The sequence below is a fragment of the Salvelinus sp. IW2-2015 genome, linkage group LG20 (assembly GCF_002910315.2).
Source record: "Salvelinus sp. IW2-2015 linkage group LG20, ASM291031v2, whole genome shotgun sequence".
Lineage (NCBI taxonomy): Eukaryota > Metazoa > Chordata > Actinopteri > Salmoniformes > Salmonidae > Salvelinus > Salvelinus sp. IW2-2015.
Window position 1 is genome coordinate 71,146,297 of NC_036860.1, and position 17,020 is coordinate 71,163,316.

At 41.8% G+C, this 17,020-nt stretch overlaps 2 protein-coding genes and 1 non-coding gene across 14 annotated transcripts in view; 1 reads left to right on the plus strand and 2 right to left on the minus strand.

The window, feature by feature from the left end:
- Window positions 1-1,920: 1,920 nt before the first annotated feature.
- trnac-gca (transfer RNA cysteine (anticodon GCA)) lies at window positions 1,921-1,992 on the minus strand. The gene has a single exon. It is a non-coding gene; the product is annotated as a tRNA-Cys (tRNA).
- Window positions 1,993-10,110: 8,118 nt separating this feature from the next.
- On the plus strand, window positions 10,111-16,489 carry tmem98 (transmembrane protein 98). 4 transcript variants are annotated; one of them, XM_024011590.3, is made up of 8 exons: window positions 10,112-10,299; window positions 12,431-12,668; window positions 12,975-13,046; window positions 13,296-13,427; window positions 13,639-13,672; window positions 13,763-13,878; window positions 13,976-14,035; window positions 14,299-16,489. In XM_024011590.3, the coding sequence occupies exons 2-8, from the start codon at window positions 12,538-12,540 to the stop codon at window positions 14,498-14,500; spliced, it is 747 nt and encodes a 248-aa protein (XP_023867358.1). In that variant the 5' UTR covers window positions 10,112-10,299; window positions 12,431-12,537; the 3' UTR covers window positions 14,501-16,489. The 4 variants fall into 4 exon arrangements, with proteins under 4 accessions (XP_023867360.1, XP_023867358.1, XP_023867362.1 ...); XM_024011591.1 differs by lacking the exon at window positions 10,112-10,299 and adding an exon at window positions 11,591-11,742; XM_024011592.3 differs by lacking the exon at window positions 12,975-13,046 and having other exon boundaries at window positions 10,111-10,299; window positions 13,275-13,427.
- Window positions 16,293-17,020, minus strand: part of svilc (supervillin c) — a 30,714-nt gene continuing 29,986 nt past the window's right edge. For all 9 annotated transcript variants that reach the window (XM_024011589.2, XM_024011588.2, XM_024011583.2 and 6 more), the window contains one exon: window positions 16,293-16,960. In XM_024011589.2, the coding sequence (XP_023867357.1) occupies window positions 16,874-16,960 (87 nt within the window). In that variant the 3' untranslated portion in view covers window positions 16,293-16,873. The remainder of the gene's footprint in view (window positions 16,961-17,020) is intronic.

Sequence of the window (17,020 nt, forward strand, 5' to 3'; positions counted from 1 at the left end):
AAAAATATCTGGCCCTGTTTTTTTTTAAATCCAATTCATACAGTCCCATTTTTACCAGATTATTATCTCCCGTGCACATTCCGGCAACTTTAAGAGTGGCAGTACGTGGCCGATGTGGGTGTCTGTGCAGCCTATTGGCTACGTAGCTGCGCCATGCACATGAAATCAATAGGTATCTTGTTCATTAAACAGACATGGCTATCCTGATCACAGTCAACACACATATTTTGCAGTAGGCTACATAATGAAATATAACACAAATAATATTTTTACCACACAGCTTGCGTCAAGGCAACATGTGGAACTGCTTTCATATAAAAAAAATATGTATTCTGAAACAGAGCCCAAGGCAAGTCTATGCTTTTTTGTTCCACGTTTCATGTCTTTCCTACCCTCACTCTGCTTTCTTAGGGAGTAGGCGTAGGGTCTTACAGTGAGAGTATCTTCATAATACCAATAGAAAATAATAGCAATCTATATTTTCAAAAGCATGTGCGTCTCGTGTTTATATTTCACAACCTCCGCAGGCTTTTGGAGTTGCCTATATGCGATCAAGCAAAATAATAGGCCTACTTGATTTAGGCTACATTATAGCAGTGGCGACCCGTCATTCAGTTTTGCATGTTAAATGATTGTCCCTCTAAAAAAGCATTCCAGGTGAAGCTGGTTGAGAGAATGCCAAGAGTGTGCAAAGCTGTCATCAAGGCAAAGGGTACTACTTTGAAGAATCTAAAATATATTTTCATTTGTTTAACACGTTTTTGGTTACTACATGATTCCATATGTGTTATTTCATAGTTATGTCTTCACTATTATTCTACAATGTAGAACATAGTAAAAAATAAAGAAAAACACTTGAATGAGTAAGTGTGTCCAAACTTTTGATTGGTACTGTATATTATTTAGTTAATAAAGCCGCATACACACATGGTCTCTCTTTTTGTTTTCGCATTGCACCCACACTGCTCACGCACGTCAACGAGTGCCTGGGTAGCCGAGCGCTCAAATAGAACTTGTTTTTATTTGTGACACTTGACGCGCTGCAAGTCTCGCATCTCCTCATTAGTTTTTAGGAGCATATACCCACGTGGGTGATTGAAAGATGAACTGAGGTCCAGTTGGTAGTGTTAATGCACCTTAAAGTTGGTTGTCAACCGACATATAAAGTCCAAAGAAGAAGAAGAAGCCTGAAGGAGGAGAGATTACTGGAGACTAACCCGGTTTACCCTTTTATCTGTGGATTAATTGTCGGAGTAGAGGACCTTGTGCATTTCAGGTAAAATAACAACCCAATGTTTATATCCCAGGACAAATTAGCTAGCAACAGCTAGGTAGCTAAATTGCTATAAATGTTTAATGCTTTTCAACCTGTCCCCAAATGAATGTAATTGGTTCAGAGTTTGTTTTGATATTTCAAGCTGCATGACCTGATCTTGTCTGGTGTGGGTGGACAAAATCAACATGCACGCGATGGCACCTGCGGTCTTGTCAGCATGTAAGCTGTAAGCCGTAGGCAGAACTTTACCGCAATCATGACTAGGTCGGTTGGCGGAAATAAAAGTAGAGGCTTTGTCTCCGGCAATACCTTTCACATATAAAGAAAGGTTGGCCAAAAGTTGCCGGGATGCTAAAGTTGGCAGAAAAACGTATTGGTTTGAAAGGTGTATTGGAAGGCAGAAGCTTTCGCTCCTGCAGATGGACAGGAGGAGGATGGAGCGTTCCCTGACAGATGAGGACCCAGATGGAGGGGGAGAGCAGTCATTTGTCAAACATCTCCGTTCTCACAGGTGCTGTTTGCTGACTGACTGATATCACGGGGTTATCTGATCTAATAAGTGACTAGAGACAGAGAAAACATCATCAAATTGCATGAGTGAAGTATTGTGACGTTTGACTACTACAGAAATCCAAGAGAAAATGAGGGGGCACCCGGATTTGAACCAGGGACCTATTGATCTGCAGTCAATTGCTCTACCACTGAGCTATACCCCCTGTTGCAATAAAGTGCAAACAGAGGTGTTATCATTGTATTGTTGGTTTTACTGCCAGGGCCATGTGATCAGACTGGGGAACCACCTCCTTTCTCTCATTGAGTATCGGTTATTGTGTGTGCGTGTGTGTGTCAACAGCACCAGAGGACAGAGAGCCACTCAACTTCACACTGTAGCATGGGCCATGCCATGCGCTGCTCTGCTAAGCAAACAATAGCAAACAAAGGAAGCTGCGTGGTGGTCACATACAAACTGGCACTCTGAAACAGTCACACAAAACACATCTTTCCATCAGTCATTCTGAATACGAACTGTTGAACCCTAACAACAACAGACACACACACGAGACCCTACATTGTGGCCCCTTCATGCTGCCTCTGAAAACTCAATAAGAATCAGCATCAGGGCACTGTTTCTGTTGTCAATACTATCAGGTTGTCCTGGCTGAGTGGTTAAGGCAATGGACTAGACTAGACATCCATTGAGGTTGCAGGTTTGAATACGGCTGACAACAAAAGCTTGTGATACTGTATCATGGATGTTTATAGTCCCTCAAGACTATTCCCGGGTAGTCTCCAATGTTGGTTTTTCATCTAAAAGATATATTGTCAATTGTTGTTATAATGAGGAGTGCCACTTTAACAAACTTTTCTAAACACTATGTTTGTTTTTTTATAAAGTCTCAACTGAGCAGTATCCAATGTCTTTGTACTTTATTTTGTACATACTCTCTGCCAAGAAGCTGATTCTCAACAGTCCTGTATTTACCGAGTAGCGAGACAAAGAACAACAAAGAAAAGCGCTCTGACTAAAAGCATGCTGAATTGGTCTAATTTTCAAGGACGCTACAGTGTCCTCTACTCATCCCCATCGGCTCTGTCTCAGTGTCGGGGAAAGCTTGCCCTGCAATTCTCACTCAGCCGCTTATGGAACATAAAGCCACGTAAGCCAGGAGGAGCTGTAGGAATTGAAAAAGCCAGAGGGCACAGCTAGGACAGTTCACACTAAATTCTCTCTTTTTCTCTTTTAATTCTAGCAGAATGGAGAAAGCGCAGTTCTGAGAGCCAAAGTCTAGTGACTTTGAGGGTCGTTTTTCACAGAAAATTGTTTTTCTATAGATTTGACAGGCCAGAGAGACACATCATGATGCAAACACAACTGGACGCACATACACAGGCCAAACCATCATCAAAGGAAAAATGATGCGCTGTCGTTCTTTTTCTTTTTCCTCTGTCTCTCAAACACATATTTGAATTATGATGCGTCTCCATAAAGCAAGATCCAGAACCTCATTAACTGTGACCCCAGCTCTTGACCCTTGGGAGTAGCAGAGTAACAACGAGAGGAGAGTCGGCCTTATTCTTCTCATCAGCTCGGTAATCATCATCATCATTTGGAATTCCTTCCTTTCATCATTCCTGCTCTTCACAAGTCCTTTCACCCACAGTCCCACATAGTCATAGTACCTTACATCAAGACAAGACTCCCTCTCCTGTCCATTGCCATGTCAACAGAACAACAGATTCCAATGGGCAGCATTCTCATGGACCATTAGGTGCTTGTTATGGGCAGGGGGCTCAGATGTCGTTGTCATGGTTTCTCAGTTTTCTCAGACAAGAAAGTACCAATAGAAAAGGCAGGGAAGACAAAACCACTCAGTTTAGTACGGGAACCCTCTCAAGGCACAGGTATGGGTGGACATATTTTATCATTGTAAAAATACCTAATTTGATGGCAATATGCAGAACACACACACACACACAAGATCAGCATATTTCACAGATACCAATAACACTGATCCACCATGGTGAGGCAATGATATTGATCAGTATTGATCTCAATATTGTATTGATGGATCAATCCTTCAACAGTCTCTCGTTTAACTGCTTGGCTTATTAAAAAACATAACAAATCATCTCTGAAGTAAAGGGATGACACAATAGAACTTTCAAAATGTACAGATGAGATACGCTCTTCTGCACATACACATTAAGCAACACTTCAATCACAACCCTAGATAACGAGGATCTACTGTATAGTAACTCAGCATCCTCATCAACCACATAACAGGGGTTGGAACCGAAATTATTTTCCAGCCGTTTTGTTCTGAACATCATTTTTTAAATATATATGTTTCGTTCAACTGTTCTGACCAGCAAAATAAAGTTCTGAATCGGATCGAACCCGCAAAAAAGTACTGGTTCATATCATTAGTTTCTGTTCATTTTTTAACCTGTGAAATCAAGCGTTTTTTTACATTTAGCTCATTCATTTAGTTCACCAATCAGTGCGGATAGAGCAGGCAAGTTAGTTGTTTACATGCGTCATGGACAGACAAGTGTAGCCTATGGCGCAAGATGCGACTGAAATTCTGCGGTGGGGAGAGAGCGAGAGAGGGTTGAGGAGGAGGCTTGAAGTGCTGGGCATCTTGTTATGACATGCATTATATGAATTAGGTCCACAGAATTATACCGAGAAGGAGGGGCTTCTATGAAGGAACTTTGAATGTCTTTGTGCAAGCTAGCTAACATGCTTGTGTGTGCAGAGCGGCACCAGAATTAAAAATCCTTCTTACCTTTTTGTAGTTAATAAATAAATCCAATGTGATAACTAAGCCTATAGTATCCTTAACTATCATTGAAAAAGTTAATCCATACAGTTGAAGTCTAAAGTTTACATACACCTTAGCCAATACATTTGAACTGACATTTAATCCTTGTCAAAATTCCCTGCCTTCGGTCAGTTAGGATCACCACTTTATTTTAAGAATGTGAAATGTCAGAATAATAGAGAGATTTATTTATTTCAGCTTTAATTTTTTTCATCACATTCCCTGTGGGTCAGAAGTTTATATACACTCAATTAGTATTTGGTAGCACTGCCTTTAAATTGTTTAACTTGGGTCAAACATTTTGGGTAGCCTTCCACAAGCTTCCCACAATAAGTTGGGTGAATTTTGGCCCATTCCTCCTGACAGAGCTGGTGTAACAGAGTCAGGTTTGTAGGCATCCTTGCTCGCACACGCTTTTTCAGTTCTGCCCACAAATTTTCTATAGGATTGAGGTCAGGGTTTTGTGATGGCCACTCCAATACCTTGACTTTGTTGTCCTTAACCTTTCTTGGGTAGGGGGCAGTATTTTCACGTCCGGATGAAAAGCGTGCCCAGAGTAAACTGCCTGCTACTCAGGCCCAGATGCTAGGATATGCATATTATTAGTAGATTTGGATAGAAAACACTCTGAAGTTTCTAAAACTGTTTGAATTATGTCTGAGAGTATAACAACACTCATATGGCAAGCAAAAACCTGAGGAAAAAATCCAACCAGGAAGTGGGAAATCTGAGGTTTGTAGTTTTTCAACTCTTTGCTTATCCAAGATACAGTGGAAATGGAGTCATATTGCACTTCATAAGGCTTCCACTAGATGTCAACAGTCTTCAGAACCTTGTTTGAGGCTTCTACTGTGAAGTAGGGGCGAATGAGAGGGGAATGAGTCAGAGGTCTGCCAGAGAGCCACGAGCTGACCAGGTGCGTTCACGTGAGAGAGTTAGCTTGCATTCCATTGCATTTCTGAAGACAAAGGAATTCTCCGGTTGGAACATTATTGAAGATTTATGTTAAAAACATCCTAAAGTACAACCAGTCACCAGTAAAAAGCAATGCCCTGTCCTTTAGCTGCCTTACAGGTTGGCATATCAAAAGCCCAGAAAACAAGACCATACCTGGCCATTTCTCCTGCGTCATCTAGTCTCCAACAGGGCTAGCTACCACAGAGAGATAAGTTGCACTACTCTCAACTTCCTCTATGGTCTATGGTCACACTCTCCTTCAGCCTGACATTAGCTAGATCTGCAGATCTAAGTCACACTGTGCAGCAATGCCAGCTAGGCAGTTTTAATGACAGCAAATAGTTCAATTACACAACAGTCAGAGCCAGGCTCTCTCTTAATTCAATTCAAGAGGCTTTATTGGAGTGGGAAACATTGCCAAAGCAAGTGAAATAGATAAAACAATAATAAATTAACAGTAATTATTACACTCAGAAAAGTTCCAAAAGAATAAATGTTTCAAATGACATATTATGTTCATATACAGTGTTGTAACGATCTCTCTCTCAATTTCCATTCAATTCTCTCTCTTTCTCTCTCGCTCTGCCACTCTCTCTCTCTCTCTCTCTTTTTCCTTCTCTCCCCCTCTGACTGTTAGCAGGAGATTGGATCTGCTGCTATGTTCACACAGCAGCTGCTGACTGACTACTCCTGCTATAATCACGACTACTGCTGCACAGCTCTCTGGCTGAGGATTCTATTAACACTACGCACTCTGAGGTGACAGGTGGTCCATCTCAAAGCCTGCCCAGGGTAATACTGAACATGGGGTGATAAAGGGGAAACGTACTCTCCGGTTAGCAGAACTGTACAGGGAGGGTACACCTGTATGTAGTCTCTCATGACTCTCATTTTGACATGTTTAAATCGAGTAAATGGCCAACAGCACATGAGTTCTGGGTGCCGAGATGAACCTGTATGTTACTGTTTGAGTGTACAGTGTAGACGCCCTTAATGTGAGGTAATGGGCTGTGGCCTGAGATGGATGTGTGTATTGTGGAGTGAATAATTTATATTCCCTACTAGCATCAGGTGACAACTACAGCCGACCATCATTCTGCTGGGCGATTCCACACCAGCGGAAAATGTTCTGGGTATCTGAGATTGTTTTGATAATTCTCACATAGGAACTTCATTTTTATCACAAACCATGTTTTAGAAAATCATGATGAAAGTGTCCATTTTAGGCCCCTTTTAGACCTACAGTAAGCATGCCTCCTGTAAGACCCTATAATCTGTGAACCGTACATGATACAGACAACATCTTGGTGTCATTATACTCCTTATAGTGTGCAGTAAAATATGGAGTATGTCTATATTCTGAAATAAAATATTCACATGAATTTATTCAACATGAAAAATATTAATCTAAATATCAAAATACAATGCTTTTTTATTTTGACATAGAGGACATTATAAGGAGTATAATGACACCCAGATGTTGTCTGTATCATGTACAGTTCACAGAGTCTTACTGGAGGCATGCATACTGTAGGTCTAAAAGGGGCCTAAAATGGCCACTTTCATCATCATTTTCAAAAGAAATTGTGATACAAATGTAAAAAGCATTTCAAACATCATTTCTCCCAATGAAGTTTTTATGTGGGAATTGCCAGAACAATCTGATACCCAAAATATATTCCGCTCCTGCTGGCATGGAATCCCCCTGCTTCTGTTACACACAACTATGTTACATTCCCGCTGAAAACACAAGGTGCTTCTCTTGAACTAGTGTACCAGAACATGTTTTCATTGATTATTTTTCCTTTTGTGCCAGGGTTATTCAAACTCAAACTACATATGATATGCTGGAATTGTAGGGTTTGCTTGCCTGCACACTCCTGCGCTAGGTGCCACTCCACCAGAACACATTATTCTGATAGGAACAGTGGAGTAAACACTCTAACCAACCATCATGTCTCTGCAAAGAGCACCTTACTTTATTGCAGGAAACAGACATAAGTGTCGCTAGCCTATTATTATCTGTCACGATCGTGTGGAGGATTGACGGACCAAAACGCAGCAGTAGGAAAATAAGCCATCTCCTTTTATTGATGAAGAAGGCAAAACGAAGCAAACACACTTACGAACTAATCAAAACAATAAACGATCGTGAAGCTAAATAAACGATGTGCACACACAGGCTACAAACGTTAACATAGACAATTACCCACATCACATGAAAGCCTATGGCTACCCTAAATATGGCTCCCAATCAGAGACAACAGAAATCAGCTGTCTCTAATTGGGAACTCATTCAGGCAACCATAGACTCTCCTAGACAACTAAACCAACATAGACAACGCTAGACACATGCACTCAACACAAACCCATACACTACACCCAACACCCCCTTTACCATATAATCACCCAAAACCGACAAAACACAAACAATCCCCATGTCACACCCTGACCTAACTAAAATAATAAAGAAAACAAAGAATACTAAGGCCAGGGCGTGACATTATCTCCATCACTGCTATCTGGTGCACAGGATACTGTCATTACACACTCGAGCAGGAGTAGCACAGCAGCATTAGCAGAGAGAAAACAAACAAAAGCAACCCATAGAGATCTATCACAAAGAGCTATGTGTCTCTAATCCTCAGTGCCTATTCTGTGAGATCAAGGGGCCAGACCCTTTCAGTGGGGTCGTAGCAGGGTTATAATATATAAATATATGCAAGATGGTTTGATCCAATGCAAACAGTCAGTCATGCGTGCATACTGTACATTTCCGGTAAGGGTGGTCCCGGGAATCGAAACTACTATCCTGGCATTGCAAGAACCATGCTCTACCACAGGGTTCCCCAACTGGCAGCCCGCAGGCCCGTGTTTTATTTGGACCCCCCAAGTTTTCTGAAAAACTAAAAAGAATAAATGTTTAATTTGTATTTTTTTTATTGTTGGACATAAAAGACTGTAAAAACACGAGCAAATCAGATCCAAGTGGTTTTAATTTAGGAAATCTGTTTCAAAGTATTCCCACACATTATAGAGAGATATATGTGATCATATGTAACGGATGTGAAATGGCTAGCTAGTTAGTGGTGGTGCGCGCTAATAGCGTTTCAATCGGTTACGCCACTCGCTTTGAGACCTTGAAGTAGTGGTTCCCCTTGCTCTGCAAGGGCCGCGGCCTTTGTGGAGCGATGGGTAACGATGCTTCGTGGGTGTCAGTTGTTGATGTGTGCAGAGGGTCCCGGGTTGGGGCGAGGGGACGGACTAAAGTTAAACTGTTACACATATACAAATGTAAGCAAGGTTTGCAATGATTCTATTGTAGCCAAATATTACATCTGTTTGGGCTTCTTGCGGTCAATTTGCAGAGTATAAATGATTTGTAATTATGTTCCGGCCAAATGACCATCCGCTCAAGTAAAAATCAGTTGATGATACCTGCTCTACCAACTGAGCTACAGAGGGCTGTCTGACTGTTCATTACACTATCTTTCTTGTCTCAATGGACTTTAGGTGTAGCCGCAGGAAGTAATTTGGGCCTGGGGGTGCAGTACATTTTCCTCCAATGGGGCGGGGACTAATCTTTTTGCCCTCGCTGGTGCTGCAGACGATATATCGTCCACTAATAGAGGACTATTAAAGGCCCAGTGCACTACTAAATAAAACTATTCATATATTTATTTTTTTATTAAGAATTTTCAGGAGGTGCTGCAGCACCCTCAGCGCCGCTACTTGATACCTGAAGGCAAGGGTTTGAAGGAGTCTTCAACCATTGAACCTATGGCTTGCATGTATTTGATTTGATAATTGATTCAGGCAGTGTGTAACCCTAGCTATAATGTTACGACTTTTTTTTTACAAAAAGCTTACCTTTCAGTCCTCCAAAAGATGTAGGCTTCCGAGATCTGATGGACTGGCACGCCATCTAGCGGGTTTTTGAAGATCTGCTAAATGTTGCATTTTTTATTAATGGCCTATATCGGAAATGGTAAAAGAAAAAACGCATGCATTCTAGATTTATCAAACATTTTACCAAACAAATGAATGTTATGATAATATACTATACCTCTCTGTTGCTAATAGGCTGTATATAGCGTATTAATCGGTCTTACAAGTTAGGCCTAGTACTGAAGACCTATTGGTCAGAGCTACGTCAATAACGTCAAAAAGGTAGGCTAACAATAAACTATAACCCTAATTATTTATCACCTCTGATGGGCCCGTGGGTTCGATGACAGTCTGGTTACAACGAAGTTCCTTTCTATAGTTTAATCAGAATCCACGTGAAATTAGCCTGGCTGATGTCACATAATAAAGTCTCAGATATAAACTACATATCTCTGATTAGAAACGTTTTTTTATTATTACAAAACCCTGGCTACAGGAAGATTTACAGGTTAAATCGTGTGCATGTCTATAAACCCTGTATAAATAAACTAGGCCTATTTCTTAGCCTGTTACAAACAAAGTATTTCAGCAAGCAGAGCATACATTCTTGTGCGCGCGTAACCGTAATCATTTGCTCATGCACGGCACTGCTAATTTGGATTCGCTCTTGCAAAGTTAGGCGAACTTCCATCACTACTCACTCACCGGCTGCCTGCTCAGTGCTGAGCCGTTCACGTATGGCCTGTGCGCGTTCCCGGTTTGGAGAGGTCGGTGCCATCTCCATGCTCGCCTAGAGGAAAAGGTGCTTTGTTTCTCAAAGCTATAATTCAAGAAAACGGACTAAATGTATAGGTAAGTCTATTATTCTCTAACACATTTATGATAGGTGTGTTTAGTTTACTTTCCGTATTCAGAATAGGATGATGCAAGTGTGAATTATATTAGGTTGGGGGGAATTAATTGAATTACTCTATGAAATCTGAACTGTTCCTTGAGGAACAATAATGATTTGGGGGGTTATTTGGGGTTCACTGACCTAACAACTCTGCAAATATTGCAAATGCAGTTCTGATATGTAGGAAGTTCATTAACCACAACACAACTGGGAAACTGTAACTCTGACTAGTGAATAGAGATATCTATGTATCATTAATTATGTATTCGTTTCAAACATGTATTATTTCAAAGATTGGAGATGATGCGATGAGGCACTGTTGCTTTCTTTGCAGAACATTGTTCCATGAATGATCTGTAGTTGGAAATTCAACTCGATTCAGGCAAATCTTTGTTTTTAAAGAGCTTGGTCTCACATTGCAGATATTCCTCAAATGACTGGATGCACACTTTCTCACTATTCCATCATCAACATTGTTGGTGTAGTGAATTTGGGGGTGTGGGAACTGCAATCTGGAACAGAATGTGGCCCCCCGTGAGGGGGCACAGAGATGTTTACATTAAGCCTACAAAATGTCTCCAGGCTCTAGTCTACTGTGTCTCACTACATACGAATCAAAGATGGTGACCGCAGGATATTCTTTGGTCAGATGGTTGAAGGATGTTTTAAATTGAAGTACTACAATGTTACGCATGACACACTATAGGCTGGTAGGGCTGGTCGGATTAATAAATAGTGTTTGGTCCAATGGATCTGCCCAAAATTACAGAATAAAACAGTCATCTGTCTATCAAATCATCTTTTTGCAATAGAAACGTGTGGAGAAACCAGTCAAAACTCCACCCTGAGTGAGTGCCTCTGAAACCAACAGGCTTTAAAGTGACCGTTGGCCTTTGAACAGAAAAGGAGTCCGAAATGATTGATTGAAAGAGAGCGGCGAAAGAACTGTATGATACGGCCAGTGTGCTGCAAATTAATCTGCTTAAAGAATTACAACATTCCAAAGCGGAATCTCATATAATCATCTGGATTAAAATGCTGGTTGGGAATGTTGTAATTCGGTAATTCCATTGCCCATAGTGACTGCACAAAAGCTGTGTTTCAATGCTGTCTCTCCACTGTATGAGTGCCAACTCATTACAAAGCTATTATGCTGTACCAGAAGTAATTTTGTCTTTCTGCTCATGGCCTCTTATAGTAGTAGTGAGACTCACACGCACACATTGGGCTCCCAGGTAGGGCAAGGTTAGGTTAATGAGTGACTACACTAGGCAGAGAACAGGTACTGTATTTTGTGTAGTCTTTGTTTGACACATCCTGTGTGAAAACTACTCACTGTGGTAAGACCATCAGAAGTACATTACAGATTCGCACAACTAGGACCTGAGAACCCCAAAAGGGTAAGAGGGTAGACAACAGATATTGTTTCTTTTGAAAGGATATTGTTTATTTTGCTGTGTGCATATTTGGATCCTGAACAGCTAGTCATAAAGTATGTCAGATACCAAAAAACACAACACTCACAGTACACCGTAAACAGCTCACATAACTCTGATTAAAAGCTTTTGAGAAACTCTGGTTTGGATCTGAAATAGGTTATAAAGCATTCACATCATTTATCATGGGTTTCTTGTAGGATGTGGTTGCACCGAGAGAAAAAAAACATGCAATAATATGTTAATATCTTCCTATAATGTATGATTATATTATTTTATGTTGAGATTCAGATGTTATGATCAACTAACTGTGTTATATTAATGGACAGTATGTACTCTGCTACAGTAAACGAAGCAAACACAAAGGGCTTGTCCACTGATAGCTTTCTATGAGTTCAGATAAAGATCTGAGTTTTGTTTGTTTTGGAGGTGTTTCATATTTAGCGGCCAAGTCACAGGGCATGTTCTCTGTGGCTTGTGAAGTAGGCTATATCTAACTACGTAGTTACACATGGTCGAAATGGAAGTTGAAGTATGTTCGTTTTCAGATGGCTTCTCAGCTAAAGCGTCTTTAAAAATGTAACCATACGTCTATGAATCAACTGTCTGTAACTACTAAACTACCAACCACTAATGACCAACTCCTCCACAGATGAGCGACCAGCCATAACCACCAAGCCCAGACAACCAGAACCCTGGTCAGAACCCCTTTCTCTCTCCCTGTTGCCGACTGCCGACGCCCTGGGACCYGTCGTCACCATGGAGACGGTGGTGATCGTGGCCATTGGGGTGCTGGCCACCATCTTCCTRGCCTCCTTCATTGCCCTGGTGGTGGTGTGTCGACACCGCTACTGCCACCCCCACCACCTGCTGCACCACTTCAACTCCAAGTCAGTGCCTAGTATACCTACTAGCTACATACAATACATCTTGGAGGGGAGGGAGGGAACAGTGGCATCTTGGGTCGTCAGGGTTAGGGCCTTACTCCTAGCCGTGCCTAGTATGCCTAGCTTGCTTCATCTGGGAGGGGGAGGGAGGGGATAGTGGCATTTTGGGTGGTTATGGGTAGTGCCCTGAGTTTGTCCAGACAAGGAAAACTCTTGGCCCTAGTGATGGGGTATGGGGCCTATAGTGCATTAGGTGGTGGTAAGGGGTCCTGGATATATCTGATTCAACTGTATCCCACTCTTACCCAGGTCCAATGGACTGACCTGCTGGTTTGAAGCTATAAGTCTATGGATTGAACAGAGCGACTTCACAGCACTAAGGTCAAAACGATACATGGGATTAATACTAAGTCAACATACAGGGGCAAAGTTCTAGAGCCAGTAATATCTCTCTGTCTCACTCTCTTGTTCTCTCGCTCTCCTTCGTGTTCCCCCTCTCTCTCATACACACACGTATTCTATTCAATACATTCCCTCCCTCTCACACACCTATTCAATACACATTCCCTCCCTTTCACTCTCACACACTCTCTCTCTTCCCTTCATCAGAACTTCTCTGCTTCCCCACAGACCCAATGTTGACCTGATCGGTGCCATGGAGACCCAGAGTGAGCCATCTGAGCTGGAGCTGGACGACGTGGTCATCACCAACCCTCACATCGAGGCCATCCTGGAGAACGAGGACTGGATCGAGGACGCCTCGTACGTCTGCCATGTGACACTGACATGTGCCAGGAGTAGATCAGGCYAGCTGTTGTAGCTATTCGTATACTGTATATAGCCTTCCGTGGTTTCAAGAGTAATAACTTTAACATGGTCAAAACTTCATCAAGTTCAAATAAGTGATAGATCTCTGACATGATCATACAAAAAATGAACCCTTATTTACAGCTTTTCTCTCTTCCTCTAATAGTGGATTGGTTTCCCATTGTATCTCCATCTTAAAGGTAATGTCTATGTGCTGTACACCCTGCATGAATACATCGTTTTCATTACGATCTAACTCAATGATATTTACACACTCTCTCCACTGGCAGATCTGCCACACCCTGACTGAAAAGCTGGTTGCCATGACAATGGGCTCAGGCGCTAAGGTGAAAGCCCCAGCCAGCCTCAGTGACATCATCACTGTSGCTAAACGCATCAGTCCGAGGTAACTGTCAGGTTATACAGYRCTATCACAYAACCCKTAAATTRYCTGACCGYSCTACGTCCTTCATGACCTCCCATCGTCCTGTGCGTGTCTGTAGGGTGGATGACGTTGTGCGATCTATGTACCCTCCACTGAACCCCATACTCCTGGATGCCAGGTAGCTAATGACGTTTTCTTCTGTTAGATAACATCATTTATAATGGTTTGAGGGGGGCAAAGAAAACTGGGCAAATAGACCATATAGATCATAGCTCTGCTGATAGAACTCATATGATGGTCTGACCTGACCAACAAAGTGACTATAGGTGGGGATGGTACAATATAAGCCATGGTAATCAGACAGACTTGTGCGTCAATGTTTCCCTGTCCAGTCTTGATGGAGAAATTCTACATGCCCTTTTGTCTATTTTGTCCCCTCAGGGCAACCGCCCTCCTCCTGTCAGTCAGTCACCTGGTGCTGGTGACACGCAACGCCTGTCACATGTCTGGCAGCATGGACTGGATCGACCAATCCCTGCACGCCGCTGAGGATCACATGGTGGTGCTGCGGGAGGCGGCGCTAGCGTCYGAACCGGAACGGAGTCTACCTGGAATAGACATGCAGAGAGAGCAGGCCATCTAGAACACACAGACACGTACATACACACACGCACACATTCACATGGCAAGGCACATACACTCCTTCTCTATACATTATACACATCTCGGACACATTCTCACACATACACAATACTTGATAAACACACAATAAAAAAACTCAACACATTCCCAAAACACACATTTCCACTTTCCCACTGCTGTTCTGTGCTGATTTACATACAGATGGGTTGCCAGATAATAGAAAAAAGCTGGTTTTAGAAACTGATAGGTGCCAGATCCTTGTGCTATTTTCCTCTTGATCCTTTCACTTTTACCATGTTTCTGGTTTTGTATATAGTTATGTATAACCATAATGCATGTTATGATTAGGATTTATATAGRTTTTATGTTACACTCTCAGATTCAGATTGTATTGTAAGTAAGTGGAGAGCTCACTGAGATAGGCTTGTGTGTAGTTGCCAGACGACTGGCCCCTTGATATTCATTCCTGAGTGTCTTCCATCTCCCAGCGGTGAGCAGTAATCCGCCCCGTTAGGAGTGCACAGTCACATGGAAGCTTAAATTTAGTCAACTAATCCATGTGGGGGAAAACCCTGGACACCCAATAGGACCAAAGGCCTGGGATAGATGCACACCTACTCAGAGCAATACACTCTTATTTAGAGCAATACACTCTTACTCAGAGCAATACACTCTTACTAGAACAATACACTCTTACTTAGAGCAGTACACTCTTACTCAGAACAATACACTCTTACTCAGAGCAATACACTCTTTACTGAGAAATACACTCTTATTTAGAGAAATACACTCTTACTTAAGAAATACCCTCTTACTTAGAGAAATACACTCTTACTCAGAACAATACACTCTTACTTAGAGAAAAAACACTCTTACTCAGAACAATACACTCTTACTTAGAGAAAAACACTCTTACTCAGAGCAATACACTCTTACTCAGAACAATACACTCTTACTCAGAGAAATACACTCTTACTCGGAACAATACACTCTTACTTAGAGAAAAACACTCTTACTCAGAACAATACACTCTTACTCAGAGAAATACACTCTTACTCAGAGCAATACACTGCTACTTTTTTTTTTAGAACCAAGACAAGCCTCCGTACCAGCTGAAGGTGTTGGACGGCTTTATGCAGGTCCCTGTTGCGTTTGTTGGGCGGATGAACTATTTAATTGGCTGTTATCGTAAGGGAGGGTCAAATGTGTGTCTATGGGGGAAGGTTTCTTTGTTAGCCGTGTCAAATGAGGTGGAGGTGAATTTGCGTGCCTTGTGCTGACCGGTGGCGCGATGTTATTGGAGCATGGCTAGCTGCCTCTCCATGCATGCCTAATACCGTAGCTAGAACTGAAAACCAAGAGCAGTAATCACAGTATAACCCAGCTTTACACACACACTCTCCAGCCCTAACACAGCTCACAGAGCTGCAAACACTGCACCACACACTCGAGCTCACGGAGCAACTGTAACAGAGCTCACACACTGCTAACCTAAGGAGCAACTGTACACAGTGATACACACACTTACGCAAAGAGACAGCGTCGATACTGTAAATACACACATTAGACTTTTATAGGCAAAACTATACTGTTAAACACACGGTCAAGCGTAGAGACAAATCAGGCGTTTTTTTTTCTTTCCGTTGTCTTTCTGAGAAGACATGCTTTTTTCCTTCTTATATTTCAAGCTCTGATATTCAGCCTAAGAGAAGACTGCCAGTATAACCGCAGCCTACATCAGATAAGCAGAGCTCAGTGATGGAACGATATTGATTTAAGATGAAACATGAAGGAAGTAGCCACTCCTTTATTTTCCTGGTTTCCGTTGTTTATTACAATTGATTGCTTTTGTATGTAACCACTCCTGTGTCCTCTCCTCACCCACCCACCGTTTGTGATGTTTCCTTATCCCTCTTCTTTTTCAACTTTCTCTTTGTTTCCTTCCTTGATTTGTACAGGTAAATTAAAAGTTTCATAGGAAAATGTGAAATGCTGTTTCTTCTTCTTTTTGGTTAACATTTCTGAGGGAATCCACAGTCGGTAGGAAAACCACACACTCATGTAAGCTCTAGGAATAAGAAAATGGATCCAGTTGATTGATTGGGGATCAGGATGGTTGTCCTTCTGTTTGAAGGTATAGGCAGTCCTGTCTCTCTGCAAGCGAGAGCGATTGGCTGAGAACTAATAAGGCCCTAAAGCACCATACTTAAAGAAGACACACAGATACAACTTAAAAACAGCTACTAAGAAAACACTGTACGCAATTGTCATCACCTGACAAGAAAATATAATTCTCTTAATAATAGAAAATACAACAAAAAAATCTCAGGATATGTTGACATAAATGGGATCTTTTTTGTGTTTCTTTAGGTTTTCAACAGAGTCCTTTGCTTTTTTTCAGGCTGATTTGTTTCCAGTTTGGGAGGGAGTCATACTCATCTCTCTTCATCTCCAAAATAGTCTGAAACATACAAACAAACAAACCCTACTTCAGATACCGTAGAATACTGGAGAAAAGCAA